This window comes from Schistocerca piceifrons, chromosome 6, assembly GCF_021461385.2.
Source record: "Schistocerca piceifrons isolate TAMUIC-IGC-003096 chromosome 6, iqSchPice1.1, whole genome shotgun sequence".
In the NCBI taxonomy this organism is placed as follows: domain Eukaryota; kingdom Metazoa; phylum Arthropoda; class Insecta; order Orthoptera; family Acrididae; genus Schistocerca; species Schistocerca piceifrons.
In genome coordinates, this window is record NC_060143.1 from 431,567,668 (window position 1) to 431,590,174 (window position 22,507).

Genomic DNA, 22,507 nt, shown 5'->3' on the forward strand with positions numbered 1-22,507 from the left:
GTGAAATATAACATTATCATTGTTTAACTAGCTACACATTGTAAACATAACATTAGAGAACTGTCAAACTGTACTTTATAGTAAACAGACTATCAAATAAGTGACGAAACATGTGGCATACTTGTACAATTACTGCATGTCATGTAATCTATACGAATTAGACAGTGACAGTTTACTACATAGGCGATATTGATGTCAAATCAAACTACACACAAGTATCAATGTACTATTCCAATGTATGATTATTCACATCAACAACCACCATATGTGTATATAATTTTACCAACATCGTATTCACAGGTTACTTGAGAATGGCATTAAAGCCGAAACAGGTGTTATAATAATGGATATTAAACTTATTGCAGCTAGTCTAGACGTTTCCTTTTTTTAAGTAATTGACAACCTAACAAACATTATTATGCCAATATTTATTATACAACAATATTTATTTGCATTAGATATTTGTTGTGCATAAAACCAGACTCCTCAGTTACTGACGGAAGACAATTAACAACAGCACAACTGGTTTACCAAGCAAATATTTTACTTTGTTTAGAATTTATTGGGATTAGAGGCAAAATTTATGTGGAAATTACTTTTGTCTTCAATTATGGCTGTTTGATCAACAGTTCATCTGGAAGTATATTACAAACAAATATTATTTAGAATGAATTCTGCCGGGAAACAGGTGCAAGAATTCCAGAACCTCTGAAGAGGATTGTCATCTCCTTCCCAAAACGTTCTCGGCAGTTGCTTTTGTTATGAATAAAGTCTGTACTGCCCCCGTAGATAATCCCATAAGACAGTAGGGAGTAAAACTATGCAAATAATCCTGTACCCTGGTCTTGAAGTCAATATAATGGGGTGTTCCTGAGGGACAGATGAACGAATAGGCACTGGATAAGGATCAGTGACTAAGGTAAATGATTAAGAGGAAGTTTGAAAAAGGTTCTTAGGTTTATTGATAAAAGGGGCTATATTTGGTAGGAACCCTTGAGGAAGAATTATGGGGCTGAAGCCAGTAAGCAACCTCATGAGTAAAAAAATTGACAAAAATTAACAGGAAAACTGAGTGGCTAAAGGCGAGATGCCTGAAGTTTAGTAAAGCTAGTGATGCACCATACACACTTGTGAATCTAAGTTCATCATCAAAGAGTGGCAAATGATCAAACGAATTAATTGTTCTGGTCAAGACTGGCAAACCAAGAGCTTCGGGGATCGGGGTGCCCTATCACATGACATGGGTCCTGCACTTCCCAATTGGTTGATCAGACAAACTGCACATTCAGTGTTGGGTGTAGGTAAAGTGTCCTTGGTTGCTAGTCACATATGCTGTGCTAAAACTGCACAATGGCACCCTGTGCTCGAAGGAAGAAAAGTTCCTCCCGTTCCCAGACACAGATTACAATAGGAAAATACAAAACAAAATATTTTTTGGAGTATTGGTTAGTTGGCTTGTACAGTGAGATATCTTTAAGTGCAAAATATGCTGAAGTGAACTTCTTGGTTAGTTTTTCATAGTGGTATTCTTCTCAGGTTTTCAGCCTTATCCTACAATCAATTTGTCATATTATTTCATCAGTTCACCAAGCTATCTTATTTAGATGCTGACGCTCACCATTTCTGATGGCAACACCTGAGATGAAGGACTTAAATGACATAGGTTTCTAAAATTAAAAGCTTTTGTCTCTATTAATAATAATATTATTATGATTAGAAAATGAAGTAAATGAATGGACACACAGAACTGCGGGCCAATACTGCTAAAATCTGGTTGTTGCAGGACTCTAGACCATTAAGCTTGACTGTTATGATATTTCTGGAGGAAAAAAAAAGCTTTGCTGAAACAATAGTTATTGATTCTGGATAAACTACTCGTGTGAAACACAGTTAGCTTTGTTCACACTCAATATATTGAAGTGTAGGTGAAGAGGTGGATTTCATCTAGGCCTACTTAGTTTTGCAAGATGTTTTTGGTACTGTGCCATGCTGTTCACTAATAACCAAAATATGATCAAACAGGGTATCTTCATGGACATGTAACTTCTCCGTTTTTACAATGAAATGAAATGAAATGTGTGTGGGGGGGGGGGGGGGGCTAGGGCCTCCTATTAGGTAGATCAGTCACCTGGTGCAAATTTTTTAGTTGACACCACTCTGGCGACAAGCATGCCAATGAGAATGAATTGATGATGAAGACAACACAACAACCAGTCCTCAAGTGGAGAAAATCTCTGGCCCAGCCAGGAATCTAACACAAGCCCCTTGTATGCATTCTGTCACATTGACCACTCAGCTATGGAGGCAGACATTTTTACACTAATAGAAAGAATCAGAAAAACACGACTATATGGCGAGGCTTACGTTCCAGACAGACCCAGCCTGGGGCTGGTAACAGTTAAAACACAAAGGGATCACTAACGTTCTTGATGTGCATAAAAGAGTTATTGTTCACTGACTTGATGTTGCCTAAAGGAGAGTGTCATTTCACAATGAAATGTTCCACTTAAATGTCTAAATGTAGAGGTGCAAATTTTGAGCACTTGTGTTACAAGAAGGCTGTTGACAGTCCTGTTACCACCACCGTATATCTCCCTTAAAGATCACGAGTACAAAACTTCACTTTCGAAAGCTAAAATGGAATTATGTCTTGATTTCAAGAATCTAAAACGTGAGAAGGCACAATACCAAAAATGACTGAAATCTTTGAAACACTTTCTCGATTTATATCATGTAGTTGTTTTCTCTAACATTGAACTAGTATTCATCAGCCCTCCAAGGACTTTTATGGGGCTATATGATGTATATCTAATTAACACTTGTCTATTTCGAATCTGGTTCTCTCTCTTTTCGCATGTGCTCACCGTTTCCACTCTTTTTTTCCGATCGGGCTTCGTACGCCAAATTACCAATTTGGTCATCCGGGGCCATTTAAATTCTCAGTAATTTTACTACATTTGTTTGTCTACAGTTTCCCTGAACAAACTCTCAGTAGTCAGTACTGCTGTTCGGTTTTAGGAATAGAACAGCATAGGGAGCAGATGGGGCTCGCAACTCCTTTACGGTAACTTGTTTACGCTCGCTTGCTTCAATCACCACCATAGTCGGAGTGCGTCAATAGCGCTATACGAAATTAAAAATTGGAGAAACAAATTCGGAGAGAATCTGAAACGAATACATGAGACACTAAGAATTTGTGGTCACTCGTAATTTTTCAACCTTCAATGGTAAACAATATTGGAACACTCCGGTTTTGTGCAAGTGAGTCAAGCTCTGTTTCTGTATAATCAAGCACGTGTAACGAAATGTTATACATTCGGCGTTAACTGCATTACTGTAATGTCTAACAGATTCCAAATTAAGAAAATAAATACAAACTCATGCTAGTCCGTTACACAGTGTAATTACTGCAAAAATAAAGCTGCACAGTAATACACCTTGTTACAGGTAAGTTTTTTTTATTGGAAATTTTTTTAGTAACATTTATCTTACTTCTTGGAGGATTGGCGACTCTGACAATTCCGCTCACACTACTTGCAGTTGACCACATATCTGTACTTTCTCAAGTCTGAAATATTTATTGTGGTTGCGTCTAATAAATTAAGTTTCTCCATCATAAAACTGAAATAAAGTTTTTGGATCAATGCTCATTTACGCCGTGTATAGGCCTATATATGTACAGTGAAACTGACCATCTTTGAGATGAGGAGCTCTTTTAGCGGAAAGTGTGAGTGAGCCAGGCACTGTTTCAGGTTTTTACCAACTCGAATTTCTCTCAAGCAAAACTGATAATTTTCTGTCGTTGTAGGCGCTGACGTCTACATACAATTCTTTTCCCAAAATCAAATATGCAACTCAAGTTAAAGAGCGAAAAAAGGTCGTATTAAAAGCCTTTTAGACTATACAAGAAAAAATTTCGACACAGTCCATAGACCGGTGACTCACATTAATGTGTGATACATCAGTCTCGAAAGTTTGATCTACCTGAGCTTAAACGGATTAAAGGTGAAAGTGTTTAACACTGTGACATTCGGTGGGGGGAAAGTGAGCACACTGACGAATCTTAATGGGATATGTCACGCATGAAAACTTTAGAGAAGTTCGTCGAAACATGGTAGACAAATATACGTTAATGCACACTGTGGCTGAACTGAAAAGTAGTGAAAGGAACGTATCACAGTATAGCAAAACCAGCTCTAAGTGAACTACATTATAACTAACCTTAATTCAGACGAGCAGCTGTCAGACATAGGTTGTCCGGATCAATCGACAAGCGGGCTACGTCACTAGGAGTCATCAAACGGTTTTAAGGAGAACATTTTTAACAATGTAAGGAGTTTCCACCGTGAATACTGTGGCACAAGTCCGTATTAACGCACAGCAGAAGGACATGGAACAGGGCAAAAAAATAAAACACTGTGCCAATTTATAATAAGTAACATGTGGTGTGGTTGAGTGGAGATACGTAAGACACACAGTCTTTCGTAAGAGCTCTATCGCGGCGATGTGCTGTTCATAAAGAAAATAATCGGTCGCTCGCTTCTACCCTGCTGATACGTCAATTTATCCAACAATTTCAACTAGTACAGTACCAGTACTGCATTTGGGCATAGATAACATTTTCTCAAATATGTCAGCAACTGACATAGAGGTAACAAACATAGATTTAGGATTGTCTGCCCATAATGCTCTCACAATTGAAATCCCTTTAAGGTCAAAGGAAGATAAAGGTGTAAATAATATTTACAAAAGAAACTTCTCTGTGGGCAGCTGTCATCAGTTCATAAGTATCTTAGAAAATGAAAATTGGTTAGATGTTATGAAACAGTCAAGTACAGATGAGGCATATAGTGTATTTGCATCGATTTATACGATGAACTTTGAGATGTGTTTTCCAAAGAAACTAACCAGAATCAAGTCTACTGGACACATAAAGTCAAGTTCTTGGATGACTCTTGGCATTAAGAAATCACGTGAAAACATGAAAAAACTGAATTCAGAGTTAAGGGAGTGTACAAATACTGATTTTATAGAATATGTAAAGAGGTATAGGAAAATATACCGCAGAGTAATTGCAAATGCAAAGTTATTAAGTAATAATATGGAAACAAAAGAGTCCAGAAATAAAACTAAAATAGCCTGGGAAATTGTGAAAAAAAGAACCGGGGTACCTATCAAAGACAAGGAAATTATTCTAAAAGATGAGGAGAATACAATGGTAGATAAATATGTCATGCCTAATTATATAAATAATTACTTTTTAAATGTACCCCAGACATTAAGCAGGAATTTTGGGGAGCAGATTAAGATGGAAGCACTCAAGGCAGCCAGCATTATGACGGCAGTTCCAACAAATGAAAACGAAGTTTTAAAAGTGATTAAAAGTCTCTAGTCCAAGATGTCAACTGGAGTAGATGAGGTGCCAATAATATTAGTAAAGAAAACAGCTAATCAGATAGCGAAACCATTGGTGCACATAGCAAACTTGTCAATGGCTGAGGGTGTGTTTCCACAAAAACTGAAAATTTCTAAAGTCATTCCCCTGTTGAAAAAGGGTGATAAAATTAAAATAGAAAACTACTGACCTGTCTCACTCCTCCCAACTTTCTCCAAAGTTTTAGAGATACTAATGAAATATAGAGTCACACATTATCTTAATATGCACAATCTGATAAACAGTAATCAGCATGGATTTCAAGCTGGGAGAAGTACTGAAACAGCTGTACTAGAATACACAAAAGAAATAATCACTAAATTGGAAGAGGGAAAAAGTGTAGTTGGGATAAATCTAGATTTGTCAAAAGCCTTTGACACTGTTCACCACAGCATACTTTTGAAAAAGCTTGAAGCTATAGGTATCAGAGGACTGGTAAAAAAGTGGATTGAGTCTTATCTAGAAAAAAGGATGCAGGTGGTTGAAATACAGCACTAAATATTAATCAAAAAATTAAACTAAGATCAGATCCAAGGGAGGTCACAGTAGGAGTACCCCAAGGAAGTGTATTAGGCCCCTTGCTGTTCCTCATTTACATTAATGATATTCAGGTGTCAGAGAGAAAAGCTAGAATCATGTTATTTGCTGATGATACTAGTTTAATAGTTAGTGATATGAAGCAGTCATTGCACAGTACTGTGGACCATGTCCCACAAGATATACAAAAATGGTTTAGTGCTAACAAGCTAATACTGAATGCAAAAAAACTAATTATGTGCAATATGGAAAAATAGTGAACAGGACGACCTAAATCCCACCATGGAGGGCAAACAACTTGAAAGAGTACAATGTGCAAAATTCCTGGGTATGCACATTGATGAGAAGATTAATTGGAAGGATCATGTGGTGAACTTAGCACTAAAACTAAATTCAGCATGTTTTGTGCTTAGAATAATTTCAAGAGTTTGTAGTAATGACTGTACCAGATTAGTATATTTTGGCTATTTTCAGTCCATTGCATCCTATGGGATAGTATTCTGGGGAAAAACAAATTGTCGTCTAAATGAGATTTTCAAATTACAAAAACATGCTATTCGGGTAATGACCCACAGCCCACCTCAAACACATTGTAGGCCCCTTTTTAAAGCATTGAAAATTTTAACAATTCCGTCATTATACATTCTGAAATGTCTGTTGGTGATCAAAAGAAATCAGGACAAAATGAAAACCAATTCAGACTTCTATAATTACGATACACGGCAATGTAAAGATCTCCACATACAAGCTGTAACAAGGATCCGAAGCCAGAAACATGTATGTAATCAAGGCATCAAACTTTTTAATGCACTACCAAAACATATCAAAGAGCTGGAAAACGAGGATAAATTTAAAACTGTTATAAAGAACCACATGCTTGACAAATGTTATTACAGCATAAGTGAATATCTCTGCGCAACTGTATAACAATATATGTTTAAGTTAATGTGACAAATGAAATTACATCAGTGCATAAGAAATTATGTTATAAAAACACTTATTAGTTGTATATTGTATTAAACATAAGATAGATTAATATGAATTCAGCACAGATACAAATTTTGTAAAGATATTATATAGTTGTTAAAATGTACCCTGACAAATCCTATATCACAAATGTGATCATTGGGATGATAATAAATAAATAAATAAAAATAAAAGAAATATAAATAAAGAAATGGGAGCTTAAATTTGTTTTGGAACGCTTTTCTTGAGAATCGTATGCTTCATTGCAGAGATTACACTTTTCGGCCACACCAAGTGTGCTGTACACATCTTTCTAGTCTGTGTTTTCACTACAAGTATTAACGCAACGGCTTTGAAGTATCGATGTATCCGGAGAAATGGTTTCAATAGCGGCAGTGCTTATTTCCATAACACTAGTACAGTGGTTCCCAATCTGAGGGTAAATAGCTACCCTCTGAGGGATAAAATGTAATTTTCTGAGAATGTAAAACACAGTCACGAAACTAAATTGTTTTTTAAATCCATTACTATTATCACTGTTTCGTATGAGTACAGTACTGGTGACATACATTACCAATAATTACATTTTTTTCAAATAAACTGTAAGACAGACAAAACAACCAGGAGCGGTGGCAAGGGGGGGGTTATAGCCCCCCCCCTCTACAGTATCATATTATACTGGATAAAATGACTTCAGAAATCAGCAAATATATTGCTTCAACAGATTCAATCATTTTTGTATAATTATATAGCAATGTAGGATTCAGTGTATTACATTTCAAACACATTTTAAAAAAAGAATAAGAGCGGTAAATACCTTACTATCTAAACCAATAAATATCAGTTAACTTAAAATTGGCGTCTTATTATTTATTAATATACATTGAATGTATAATAATGAAAGGAGAGCTGAAACTATGGAAGAAAAGGTGGGTTGATGAAAGTAAAAGACCTGAAACAGCAATGAAGCTTTAAAGAACTGTGACAAGCAGTTTTTCCCAAATGTATATGTTTCACTTCAAATATTTAGGGCTATTCCTGTCACCACAAGCACTCCTGAACAAAGCTTCTCTACTTTGAGGCGAATAAAGACGTTTGTGTAACACAATGGGGCAGGTGAGACTAAATGGGTTGGGTCTTGCAAATATCAATAAATAAACAGATGTGGACATTGAAAATATCGTTGACATATTCAGTAAAAAGAAATAGAGACGAATGAGCATGACAAATTCGGCAGAAGACGAAAATATTAGTCAATTTTGTTACAGATTTTTTCCTTATATTCATGTCAAGTTCAAGTTTATACATTCATGTCATCTTACGTATCCAGTAAATTAATGAAAACTTATTTGTCGTAAGTTCACCTTTTTTAAGGTTTATGTAATTTATAAAATCTCCCATGTTAAAATAAGTTTTTTTTCTTTTTACAGGGAACTCCAAAATAGTTACCAAAAAGTAATTTAAGCAACACCAAATTTTACCAATTTGTAGGTGGAGAACCCCAACTCTCCTTTTGTTAAGCGATATTCTATTCCCCCAAACCTCCTGCCCCCCATTAGCCCCAACCCCCCACCCGCCCCCCTTGACCGACTTCTAGAAACGCCCTGAAACCGACGCACCACGAAAGAATTTTCCGAATGGGACGGAAATCGGTAGATGTGATGTAAATGTACTGAAACGTTCCCTTAGAAAAATTATGAATTACTGTGCCGGAAACTTCTTACGTTATTTGATTTTCAAACAGCTGAGCAAAACTGAACGTAGTCAGACAGTTCTCTCTTTACTTATTCTGATCGTCACTAAACTGACACACAATATGTTTTTTAGCGTAACGCAATCTGACTTTCAATAGTCTCTACAAAAGAATGGCCCTGACTGACAATAACCTATACCTTTCATGTATCACTTACCTCACAAAAATCTTCGTTACTCGAACTATTGCAATACAGCAAGCACCAACACTGCCAGCTAAATAAAAGATTCTAACTACTGAAGGCACTAACTACTGATAGGCATAGTTAGCAAATGAAAGATTTTGATAGAGAACAAACAATGTATTTACCTTAATAGCGTTCAAAAGTCATTTTACATATATCCGCTATGTAAGTAGGCTGTTTAGGTTTTTATGTTGGTAAGGCCACGTAGCACTCTGTATAAAAATCACTGACTGTACTGTGTGCAGTCTGTGGCTGGTTGGACTCATTTTTGGAATATTCACTTGTGTAGTGTTGGGCTGGTGGATGTGAACAGCGCGTAGCGTTGTGCAGTTGGAGCTGAGCCGCCAGCAGTGGTGGATGTGAAGAGAGAGATGCCAGAGTTTTGAGCGGACGATCTGGACGTGTGTCCGCCAGAAAAAGGAAATTTGTAAAGATGGATGTCATGAATTGATAGACATGTATATAACGACTTTTGAACGCTATTAAGGTAAATACATTAGTTGTTCTCTATCAAAATCTTTCATTTGCTAACTATGCCTATCAGTAGTTAGTGCCTTCAGTAGTTAGAATCTTTTATTTAGCTGGCAGTATTGGCGCTCACTGCATTGCAGTAGTTCTTGTAACGAAGATTTTTGTGAGGTAAGTGATTCATAAAAGGTATAGGTTATTGTTAGTCAGGGCCATTCTTTTGTAGGGATTATTGAAAGTCAGATTGCGTTGCGCTAAAAAAATATTGTGCGTCAGTTTAGTGATTATCAGAATAAGTAAAGAGAGAATTGTCTGAGTACGTTCAGTTTTGCTCAGCTGTTTGAAAACCAAATAACGTAAGAAGTTTACCAGCACAGTAATTCATAATTTTTCTAAGGGGACGTTTCAGTACAAACAAACAAGTGATTACAATTTCAGAAATATTGGATCTTTATTCAAGAGCGAGAGCTTCACAAACTGAGCAAGTCAATAACGCGTTGATCCGCCTGATCGGCGTGGCATTGGTTGACTGTGAGTTGTATCCTCCTAAGAGAAATTGTGCCATATTATGTCCAATTCACACGTTAAATTGTCAAAATCCCGAGCTGATTGGAGGGGCCTGCCCATAATATCCCAAACGTTCTCAGTTGATGAGAGATCTAGCGACCTTGCTGGTCAAGATAGGGTTTATCGGTCATGAAGATGAGCAGTAGAAATTCTCGCCGTGAGCGGGCGGGCATTATTTTTCTGAAATGTTAGCTCAGGATGGCTTCTTATGAAGGGCAACAAAATGGGGCGTAGAATATCGTCGACATACCGCGGTGCTGTAAGGGTGCTGCAGATGACTACCAAAGAGATCCTGCTATGAAATAAAATGTGGCACCCAGACCATCATACATTGTTGTCGGGCCGTATGGGGGCGACTGTCATGTGGTATCCCGCCGCTGTCTGGAGTGTCTCCAGACACGTATTCGGCCTGGAATGTCATTGTCTGGAGTAGAATTGTCTTCAGTGATGAGTCATGCTTCGAACTGAGACTCAATGATCAGCGAAGACGTGTCTGGAGATCTGCCGGATAGTGGTGGGATACCAACCTGACTGTCGCCCGCCATATTGCGCGACCACCAGGAGTGATTGTCTCAGCAACAAACGAACTGACAGCACAACAAAACAGTGACTGTGTAATGACTACTACACGGACTGGGTGTTGTGCTGTCTTCATCATCATTTCATCCCAATCTGGCGCGGAGGTCGCACAGTGTGGCGTCGAATCTAATAAGACCTGCACCAAGGCGGCCGGACCTGCCCTGCCAGGTGCCTCCCGCCCAATGACGCCAAACACTCATTTCCATTATTATTATTATTGGCAGTGGTCAGACATAAAGCCTGAGGTCTTCCAATTTCTGATTGCGCACACTTTTTCCAGAGCTTCTGCCATTGGTGGAAACATTTCTGGAACTCATCTTCTGTAATATCCTCCAAGATCACCGTCACGGCTTTTTGGACATCTTGTGTTGTTTGAAAATGGTGTCCCTTCACCACCGTTTTGACTCTTGGAAATAGAAAAAAGTCGCACGGAGCGATATCTGGTGAATAAGGTGGCTGTGGTAATACTGAAATTTGTTTTGAGGTTAAAAATTGCTGACAGAGCAGTATGGGATGGCGCATTATCGTGATGCAGACTCCAATTATCAGCAATGTTGGCACGGATACGAAGAACTCTTTTACGAAGTCTTTCTAAAATTTCTTTGTAGTAATATTGGTTAACTGTGCAGGAGACACCCACTCTTTATGAACAACTCCCTTGGAATCAAAGAACCACACAAGCATGCGAGCTTTTTTTTGTCTGGGTGATCCCTTTGCGCACCATTGCGAACTCTGGCGCTTTGTCTCTGGATCGTACTGAAAAACCAACTTTCATCACCAGTGATAACACGGCTCAACAATTCTGGATTGATTTCCGTTTGCTCTGCCGCCACATTTTTCTGTGTTTCTCACTGTTGTGGTATGAGATCTTTGGGGACCATTTTTGCACAAATCTTTCTCATACCCAGATCTTCAGTTATTATTAGATGAACCATTTCTCGATTGATGTTCAGTTCTTCTGCAATCATTTTCATGGATAGTCTTTGATCAGATCATACGAGTTCACGCACCCTGGCCAAGTTGGCATCCGTCCGTGAGGTTGATGGTCGTCCACTGCGGTCTTCATCTTCAATATTCGTTCTGCCTTCACTAAACATCTCATGCCAACGATAAACTTGAGCTCTTGACGTAACCGCCTCTCCAAAAGCCTTCTGAAGTTTACTGTAGTGGTGGTGGTGGGTAGTGTTTAACGTCACATTGGCAACGAGGTCATTAGAGACGGAGCGCAAGCTCGGGTTAGGGAAGGATTGAAAAGGAAATCGGCCGTGCCCTTTCAAAGGAACCATCCCGGCATTTGCCTGGAACGATTTAGGGAAATCACGGAAAACCTAAATCAGGATGGCTGGAGACGGGATTGAACCGTCGTCCTCCCGAATACGAGTCTAGTGTGCTAACCACTGCGCCACCTCGCTCGGTCTGAAGTTTACTGTAAATTGTCGTCGCGTTTTCACCCAATTTAACGCAAAAAGAATGGCATACCGTTGCGCAATATTATGTGGTTCCATTTCCGTGACGAGAGACACAAACACGCGTTACTTATTACAGCACAACTCACGACTGAGCAGTTGCATCGATGTGCCGCTTGGACTAGAAGCAGCTTATAGACGGAGGTCAAAGATATTGTGCCTACACAAGCCTGCAGGGTTGCTACATCTTGCAAAGAAAATCAGTCTCATTACTGTATTGTGACACCTCGTATATCATCTTCTAGTCAGTGTTTACATATGATCCTTTCTTGGTCGATTCTGCATAGAACTCATCTTTCCTTACGTAGCAGTTCATCTGATTTTCAACGTTCTTCTGTAACACCACATCTCAAACGCATCGATTCTCTTCTGTTCCAGTTTCCCTCTATCCATGTTTCAGTACTATACAATGTTCTGTTCCAAACCAACATTCTCAGCGATTTCTTCCTCAAGTTAAGGCCTGTGTTTGACGTTAGGAGACATCTACTGGTCATGAATGTACTTTCTGCCTTTGTTAGTCTTATATTTGATACTAGTAGACTTCTGTTGGCAGGGAATGCACTTTTTGCCTGTGCTAGTCTGCTTTTTTATGTCCTCCTTGCTTCTTCCACAATGGGTTATGCTTCCAATCTAGCAAAATTCCTTAACTTTGTCTATTTTGCGATCTCCAAGGCTGATGTTAAGTTTTTTGCTATTCTCATTTCTACTACTTCTCATTTCCTCTGTCTTTCTTCGGTTTACTCTCAAACCGTATTCTGTATTCATTAGATTGTTCATTCCACTCAACAAATCCTGTAATTCTGTAATTCAGTTCATTAAAATACCACAATGTGGTAACATATACATCGTCCTTGGAAGAACCCGAGAGCTTCGATTTTTTATTTTATTTCACACCCGTTTGTGTGTAGCCCAAAGAACACTGATTTTCCTTCATCAAGTGTACTACGAGTATATGGCTGGGGAAAACGCGACACTCTACCACCTTGGTAACTGGGTAACTGCCAGTGCTCTTTTATTTTGATCCAAATGTCTAATATATTCCCCTGATGCTGAGAGAAAAACTCTTTATCGCTAAATACGCATGACCAACTCAAAATAGTCTATGTTTGGCAAACAAGTCATTAAAAGCTGCACACTGCCAAATAATTTGACAAACAAGTAAAGTTTGACAAATTTTCCGGTCGTTTACATGGGCCTTATCCGACAAATTGCTTTGTTATAAAGAGCCTATACGCAGAGCAGATAGACTCACTACTTTGTCGAAGCAGATACTGCGAGCTACCGGGAATATCTGGATTCTGAAACTAAAACGTTGATGGGCAGAAAGTACAAGGTGTAAACTGTTAAGTGTGCGCTACAACCAACCATAGTAAAATCGATTTACACTCTGAGTTAGCAAAAGAAAGTTATATGTAGCGTAGGCCTGTATGCTACATAACGACTGAGGTCGATACCGTAGTTTGTAGCGTATGTAGTAATTGGTTGATACCAAAGGTGAGCGGTTCGCTGGAGGGGGCAGGTACTCACGAAGACCATGCGGGACTCGAGGAGGCGCGCGATGTCGTGGTGGCTGGCGCGCATGGCCAGGTCGCAGGGCGTCAGCTTGTCGTGGTTCTCCTGGAAGAGGGGCGCACCGTGCGCCAGCAGCAGCTCCACGCACCGCTCCAGGCCGCTGCTCGCCGCGCAGTGCAGCGCCGTGTTCCCCTTCTGCAACACCGCACCACCTCTGCTACAGCTTACCCAGCACCCTAATGAAATTCAACAGCTATCGAAACTCTGAATTCATTGTGGGTTGCATAAAACAACTGCAAAAACACGTGGATTTTATTTATTCGAATTTTAACCGTACAGGGACATTCAGCTGACCCTACCGATGGGTTAAATGCAACCCCCAACATCTTCAAAAACTGCACGCGAGATTTTCATAATGTCTTGCTCACTACAAGCGAACTCTTCGGGCTCCAGAAACAATGAACAGCTCCTTTTTGTAGGACATTTAATGTACACTACTGGCCATTAAAATTGCTACACCAAGAAGAAATGCACATGATAAACGGGTATTCACTGGACAAATATATTATACTAGAACTGACATGTGATTACATTTTCACGCAATTTGGGTGCATAGTTCCTGAGAAATCAGTATCCAGAACAACCACCTCTGGCCGTAATAGTGTCCTTGATACGCCTGGGCATTGAATCAAACAGAGATTGGATGGCGTGTACAGGTACAGCTGCCCATGCAGCTTCAACACAGTACCACAGTTCATCAAGAGTAGTGACTGGCATATTGTGACGAGCCAGTTGCTCGGCCACCATTGACTAGACGTTTTCAATTGGTGAGAGATCTGGACAATGTGTTGGCCAGGGCAGCAGTCGAACATTTTGTGTATCCAGAAAGGCCCGTACAGGACGTACAACATGCGGTCATGCATTATCCCGCTGAAACGTAGGGTTTCGCAGGGATTGAATGAAAAGTGCAGCCACGGGTCGTAACACATCTGAAATGTAACGTCCACTGTTCAAAGTGTCGTCAGTGCGAAAAGAGGTGTCCGAGACGTGTAACCAGTGGCACCCCATACCATCACGCCGGGTGATACACCAGTATGGCGAAGACGAATACACGCTTCCAATGTGCGTTTACCGCGATGTCGCCAAACACGGATGCGACTATAATGATGCTGCAAACAGAACCTGGATTCATCCGAAAAAATGATGTTTTGCCAGTCGTGCACCCAGGTTCGTCGTTGAGTACACCATCGCAGGCGCTCCTGTCTGTTGTGCTGCGTAAGGGTAACCGTAGCCATGGTCTCCGAGCTGATAGTCCATGCTGCTGCAAACGACATCGAACTGTTGGTGCAGATGGTTATTGTCTTGCAAATGTCCCTATCTGTTAACTCAGGGATCGAGACGTGGCTGCACGATCTGCTACAGCCATGCGGGAAGATGCCTGTCATCTCGACTGCTAGTGATACGAGGTCGTTGGGATCCAGCACGGCGTTCCATATTACCCTCCTGAACCCACCGATTCCATATTCTGTTAACAGTCATTGGATCTTGACCAACGCGAGCAGCAATGTCGCGATACGATAAACCGCAATCGCGATAGGCTAGAATCCGACCTTTAAAAGTCGGAAACGTGATGGTACGCATTTCTCCTCCTTACACGAGGCATCTCAACAACGTTTGACCAGGCAACGCCTGTCAACTGCTGTTTGTATATGAGAAATCGGTTGGAAACTTTCCTCTTGTTAGCACGTTGTAGGTGTCGCTACCGGCGCCAACCTTGTGTGAATGCTCTGAAAATCTAATCATTTGCATATCACAGCATCTTCTTCCTGTCAGTTAAATTTCGCGTCTGTAGCACGTCATCTTCGCGGTGTAGCAATTTTAATGGCCAGTAGTGTATCTCAATACAAAATTTAACTACATTAAATTTCTTACAAAAAGTTCGATGTTCTCTTTTTCTGTTGGCAAATAGTGAGCAAGAGAATACCAAAATATTGGATACTCTATTTGAAGGCGTTGCGGTTTGCATAAAATCCACTGGCAAGGCAGCTGAATAACTCTGTATAGAATGGTAATGGTTAGGGGGATGTATGAACGGGTATATAACAGGTATACTGTATTTTTCTCTGTTCTAAGACCATTTTTGTAATTTTTTAAGATATTCGAATAATCATCCCTTGTAACTGAAGCAATGACCAATGGAAGTCGATGATTAAACAATACTGGATTACAAAGAATGCTGAACAGGTTCTATAAAAATGGACAGAAGTATTCAATACACCTCCACCAAACAGGCTATCAATTTACAGGTTGAGACATTTCATCAAAGTGGGTCTGTCTGTAACATGCCAAAGAGTGGTCGACAAGTGAGTGTTGCTACCCATGAAAATGAAATGGTAACCTGCAGGAATTTGTCCAAAGCCCAAAGAAATCCAAAAGGAGAGCCTATTTTGAGTCGTACATTTTCTGTAGATCCTTGGGTTGTCTAATGGAGTGTTTAGGTTTCCAAGAGTATCACCCAAGATTACTTCGAGGATTATTAGACGATGATCTAGATCGCTGTTTAGAATTCTGCGAGATGCTTTTGAAGGAAGAAGTGCAAGGTGACGGCGTAATTAGAAAAATTTGTTGGACTAAGCGAATTTTTAGCTGCCAGTCGCTATTAATAGGCATAAGTATACGTACCACAACACAGAAAGCTTCCATCCTGTAACTAAAAAACAATTGAACTAACCTGGAGTTAAAGTTTCGGTGTGCCTATCATGTCAATCGATTATTGAGTTTGCTATATTTATATATATATATATATATATAGGGTGTTACAAAAAGGTACGGCCAAACTTTCAGGAAACATTCCTCACACACAAATATAGAAAAGATGTTATGTGGGCATGTGTCCGGAAACGCTTAATTTCCATGTTAGAGCTCATTTTAGTTTCGTCAGTATGTACTGTACTTCCTCAATTCACCGCCAGTTGGCCCAATTGAAGGAAGGTAACGTTGACTTCGGTGCTTGTGTTGACATGCGACTCATTGCTCTACAGTACTAGCATCAAGCACATCAGTACGTAGCATCAACAGGTTAGTGTTCATCACGAACGTGGTTTTGCAGTCAGTACAATGTTTACAAATGCGGAGTTGGCAGATGCCCATTTGATGTATGGATTAACACGAGGCAATAGCCGTGGCGCGGTACGTTTGTATCGAGACAGATTTCCAGAACGAAGGTGTCCCGACAAGAAGACGTTCGAAGCAACTGATCGGCGTCTTAGGGAGCACGGAACATTCCAGCCTATGACTCGCGACTGGGGAAGACCTAGAACGACGAGGACACCTGCAATGGACGAGGCAATTCTTCGCGCAGTTGACGATAACCCTAATGTCAGCGTCAGAGAAGTTGCTGCTGTACAAGGTAACGTTGACCACGTCACTGTACGGAGAGTGCTACGGCAGAACCAGTTGTTTCCGTACCATGTACAGTGTGTGCAGGCACTATCAGCATCTGATTGGCCTCCACGGGTACACTTCTGCGAAAGGTTCATCCAACAATGTGTCAATCCTCATTTCAGTGCAAATGTTCTCTTTACGGATGAGACTTCATTCCAACGTGATCAAATGGTAAATTTTCACAATCATGTGTGGGCTGACGAGAATCCGCACGCAATTGTGCGATCACGCCATCAACACAGATTTTCTGTGGACGTTTTGGCAGGCATTGTTGGTGATGTCTTGATTGGGCCCCATGTTCTTCCACCTACGCTCAATGGAGCACGTTATCATGATTTCATACGGGATACTCTACCTGTGCTGCTAGAACATGTGCCTTTACAAGTACGACACAACATGTGGTTCATGCACGGAGCTCCTGCACATTTCAGTCGAAGTGTTCGTACGCTTCTCAACAACAGATTCGGTGACCGATGGATTGGCCTCCACGTCCTCCTGACCTCAACCCTCTTGACATTCATGTATGGGGACATTTGAAAGCTCTTGTCCACGCAACCCCGGTAACAAATGTACAGACTCTTCATGCTCGTATTGTGGACGGCTGTGATACAATACGCCATTCTCCAGGGCTGCATCAGCGCATCAGGGATTCCATGCGACGGAGGGTGGATGCATGTATCCTCGCTAACGGAGGACATTTTGAACATTTCCTGTAACAAAATGTGTTTGAAGTCACGCTGGTAAGTTCTGTTGCTGTGTGTTTCCATTCCATGATTAATGTGATTTGAAGAGAAGTAATAAAATGAGCTCTAACATGGAAAGTAAGCGTTTCCGGACACATGTCCACATAACATATTTTCTTTCTTTGTGTGTGAGGAATGTTTCCTGAAAGTTTGGCCGTACCTTTTTGTAACACCCTGTATAACGTCTGTCTCAACATGCTGCAGGATATTGGTATTCCAATTCCACAATTACTACTGCAGGGTTCTAAAGGAGTTCTTCTTACAGAAAAATGGGCCTCCTTTCCACTATGCTTTAACAGTGCGCCAGTTTCTTGACAACAAATTACCCCGTCGGTCGGCCGAGGTGGCCGAGCGGTTCTAGGCGCTTCAGTCTGGAACCGTGCGGCTGCTACGGTCGCAGGTTCGAATCCTGCCTCGGGCTTGGATGTGTGTGTTGTCCTTAGGTTAGTTAGGTTTAAGTAGTTCTGAGTTATAGGGGACTGATGACCTCAGATATTAAGTCCCATAGTGCTCAGAGCCATTTGAACAATTTTTTTTTGTTTGAGTTACCCAGTAACTGGATACGCTGACAGGGTACAATTGAATCGCCAACAGGATCGCTAGAACTTACCTCAATGGACCTTTTCTTTTGGTGTGTTATCAAATATAACGTATTTGCAAGAAAGCCAAACACTATTGATGACATGTGTCAGTTCAAAAGAGAAGCGTGCCAAGACATTCATGATAATAAAGAACTCTGTGCTACAGTGTACTAACCACACTACACAAATGTGGAAATGCTGATGGCTGGCAATTTGAGTACTCAAAACACTGAACTTATTGTGACTTCATAAACCTACTTCATGTAATTTTCTATAATACATTTTTCATTCCAAGCTATTTTCTATAATACATAATAATTGCCACTAAAACATTCCTCAGACCATGACGCTACTTCCTGGTTGAAGGGTGTTTCCTTTCAGATGTTTCACACCGTACATGTCACTGATCATCTGTCCACTACAGCGTAGAAAGTGATTCATAATAAAAGGGCCACCTGTCGGCACCCAGTGGCCTCCTTTTGCGTGCAAATTCCAGCCTTCGTCGCCGATGAACAGCAGTGAGCATGGGTGCATGAACCACGCGCCTGCCGCCTAGGCCCGCATGCAGCAACGTTCACTGAACGGTCGTTGAGGACACGCCGATGGTAGCCCCTTGGTTCATCTAGGCGGTCAGCTGCTCAGTAGTTGCACGTCTATTCGCCCGTACATAACTCTGGAGCCATCGTTCACCCCTGTCATCTACGGCCCGTCGTGCACCACAGTTGCCTCACCTTCGGTTTTAGGTAGCGCCATTTTGTTATGCACGGTATACTTTAATCAAGGTGGCACGTTAATAGTTTACAAACTTAGCCGTTTCAGAAATACTTCCACTCTTGACTCGAAACCCAATTATCATGCCCTTTTGGAAGTCACATAAATCGCTCCGTTTCCGCATTACAACAACTGCACCTTTTCCACGACTCTCTGACTGCTGGTGCTGCCGCCTGCCGTCTGCGATTGTTTATCACACTCTGATGTCGAACATACGAGGGTCGTTTGAAAAGTTCGTCCAAAAATAAAAACTACTTACGTGTTTGGGGTAAACCTTTTTTATTTTCCGACATAGTCTCCGTTTAGACTTATACACTTCGTCCAATGCTGTTCTAATTTGTTGCTCCCTTCTGAATAATAGGAATCGTCCAAGTCTGCAAAATAGCTATTAGTTGCTGCAATCACCTCCTAGTTTGAATAAAATCTTTGTCCTGCCAACCATTTCTTGAAATTGGGGAACAAATAGTAGTCCGAGGGAGCCAAGTCTGAAGAAGAGGGGGGATGTGAAACGAGTTGGAATGCTATTTCCAATAATTTTGTGGCCACAATTGCTGAGATGTGTGGTGGTGCATTGTCGTGATGGAAAATGACTTTTTTGCAGTCCAATCGCTGGCGTTTTTCTTGCAGCTCGGTTTTCAAACGGTCCAATAAAGACGAATAATATGCACCTGTAATAGTTTTACCCTTTTCCAGATAGTCGATGAGGATTATCCCTTGCGAATCCCAAAAGACAATCGCTATAACCTTTCCGGACGAAGGAATGGTCTTCCCCTTTTTTGGTGCAGATTCTCCCTTGGTAACCCATTGTTTAGCTTTCTGTTTGGTCTCAGGAGTATAGTAATGTATCCATGTTTCATCCACAGTGACGAAACGACGCTTAAAGTCCTGCGGATTCTTCCTGAACAGCTGCAAACCATCCTTGCAACACTTCACGCGATTCCGTTTTTGGTCAAGCGTGAGCAATCGCGGAACCCATCTTGCGGATAGCTTTTTCAGATCCAAATGTTTATGCAAAATATTATGTACCCGTTAATTCGAGATGCCCACAGCACTAAAAATCTCACCCACCTTAACTCTTCTGTCATCCATCACCATATCATGGATTTTATCATTGATTTCTGGAGTCTTAACCTCCACAGGGCGTCCAGAACGCTGACATTTTCCAGAAGTGCTTTTGTGAGAACGACCATGAACTGTCGCGTCTTACCCGGCCACCGCAGTCACCAGATTTGAATATTACTGACCTTAACTGATCTACTTTGGAGAGAAGGATGCATTATAACTATCCACCTCCGTCATTTTTACCTTAACAGTCCACTATTTTGTAGAAAGGATGGTAAAGAGTCTCTCGAATACCACACTGGACCTGTATTTATCAACTGCGAAGCTTGAAGCTGTTTTCAATGCCAACGGTTCTGTTACCTCGTATTAGTGATGGTAATATGTTATTTTTTGGTATTTCTATATTTTCGTCCACTCCTGTTTAAACCACTTGACAACAGAAGTGAAGCAACCAGAAGTCATCATCTGATGTTAATGCAACTTCTTGCACGTACACACCTTCGGCAAGTAAGCAAATGGTTAGTGTTGCAAATTCCTGTGACAGGTAAAACAGCTACCAGAGTTTATTGGTGTTGTTAGTGGTTAATGTTGTTATAAAGCCTGGTAGAGTAGACAGTACAACAGGCGTGAGTATTCGTGTGAAACAGCGTCATCAACACGTGACAGAGTTTGAATCTGTGCCTCATTATTGGTCTCCATTTGGCTGGCTATTCGAAACGTGCAATATGCAGATTGTGCCGCATTGGATGTCACAATGGACCGACGTTGGACTGCGTGGGAACGTAAAGACAACACATCCGTCGTCAGGGTACCGGCTGATCACGTCCTATCAGTATAAGGGAGGATCACCGTATTGTGCACCAGGCACATCGTAACTCCTTCACATCTGCGCCTGCTATCCGAGAATAAGTAATGGACTCCCTGTAACAGTCTTTGTTATCTGGCACCACTGGTCGGATACCAGCTGCGGCCGGACTGCAGGTGAGTCGGCGTAAGTTGATCCCTAAAGGTGGGCTCGGAGAGGCAGCTTCGAGAGCCTGCCTCAACCAGTAACGTAAGGCGGTTTGGTAAACGTCTCTATGGCAACGCTTCAGTGTCGTCGCAGCTCTGTAGATTGCCACAGTTTTCGTCTACAGCCGTTAGCGCTTCGCAGTTGAAGGCTTACCAACAGCGCTACTAAATGTCAGGAATCTCCTTACGCCGTCTCAACTATAGGGAATTAGCATTCAACGCCAGCAACACCACTACATAAACAGCTGGGTTTGGAATGGTGCCGTGACTGGAAACCATGGGCGGCTGATGAATGATGACACATTGTGTTCAGTGATGAATCGTAGTTTACACTACCCTGCGCCGGCCGGAGTGGCCGTGCGGTTCTAGGCGCTACAGTCTGGAACCGCGAGACCACTACGGTCGCAGGTTCGAATCCTGCCTCGGGCATAGATGTGTGTAATGTCCTTAGGTTAGTTAGGTTTAGGTAGTTCTAAGTTCTAGGGGACTGATGACCTCAGTAGTTAAGTCCCATAGTGCTCAGAGCCATTTGAACCATTTTGAACACTACCCTGCATGACCAACGTTGGAGAGTATGGTCGCGACCTAAGGTGAAGTTCCATTCTTCCAATGTTTCTGAGAGGCACAACAGCGCTACTCCTGAGGAAGCACTAAGTAGGGAACATAAATTTTAAACTGATACTTTCATCCATTCTTGAAAAATACGGGTCTTAACAGACGGGCAGACAGACAAACGGACAACAAAGTGATCAAGGATTTCAGAGACGCTTTAGCTGCTTTTGTGGCATTGAAAATTTGTGTCCAGAGCAGGGCTCGAATCCAGGGAACTCCGATGGCACAATGATAGGTCCTCCTGTGTTACCTCTCTTGTGACAGTATAGAGGTGAAATTTTTTAACAGGACAATACTCGGTCGCACGTGGCACTTGTGTTTACGAAATGTGCGTATAATGTGAGGTACACATGTGACCAGCAAAATTGTCACATCTATCGCCGATAGAATACGTGTGGGACCAGAATGGATGCCAACTGCGTTCCAGTGCCAATATCCAGGATATTGCAGCTTTCTGACATCCTTCCCACTTGAATCAGTATATGCATCCAGGCCAGTGCATATGTAGTGTCGCACTGAAAAGTGGGCTCGCACGTCAAAGGTCAAGTTCTTTGTAAATCTGACTCGGTGTTGTAATCACTACAGTAACATCACATCCCCTCTAAAGCTGTGAAGTTGATGTCGTCTGCGCCATTCTCGGCACACTCTTGACACTGGGGAGCTCGGAATACAGAATTCCCTAATTACTTCCGAATCGGAATGTCCCATGCATCTAGCTCCGACTGCCATTCCGCGTTCAAAGCCTGGTAATTCGGGACATAATCATGCCGGAAGTACAGTCAACAACGAGTCTCGTGTGCTACGTATCTTAATTCTG

The 22,507-nt window shown here is 41.3% G+C and overlaps 1 protein-coding gene across 3 annotated transcripts in view; it reads right to left on the minus strand.

Annotated features, from left to right (window-relative positions):
* LOC124802978 (ankyrin repeat and IBR domain-containing protein 1-like) overlaps positions 1 to 22,507 on the minus strand; it is a 579,445-nt gene that overhangs the window by 258,126 nt on the left and 298,812 nt on the right. For all 3 annotated transcript variants that reach the window (XM_047264079.1, XM_047264078.1, XM_047264080.1), the window contains one exon: positions 13,482 to 13,661. In XM_047264079.1, coding sequence (XP_047120035.1) covers positions 13,482 to 13,661 — 180 coding nt within the window. The remainder of the gene's footprint in view (positions 1 to 13,481; positions 13,662 to 22,507) is intronic.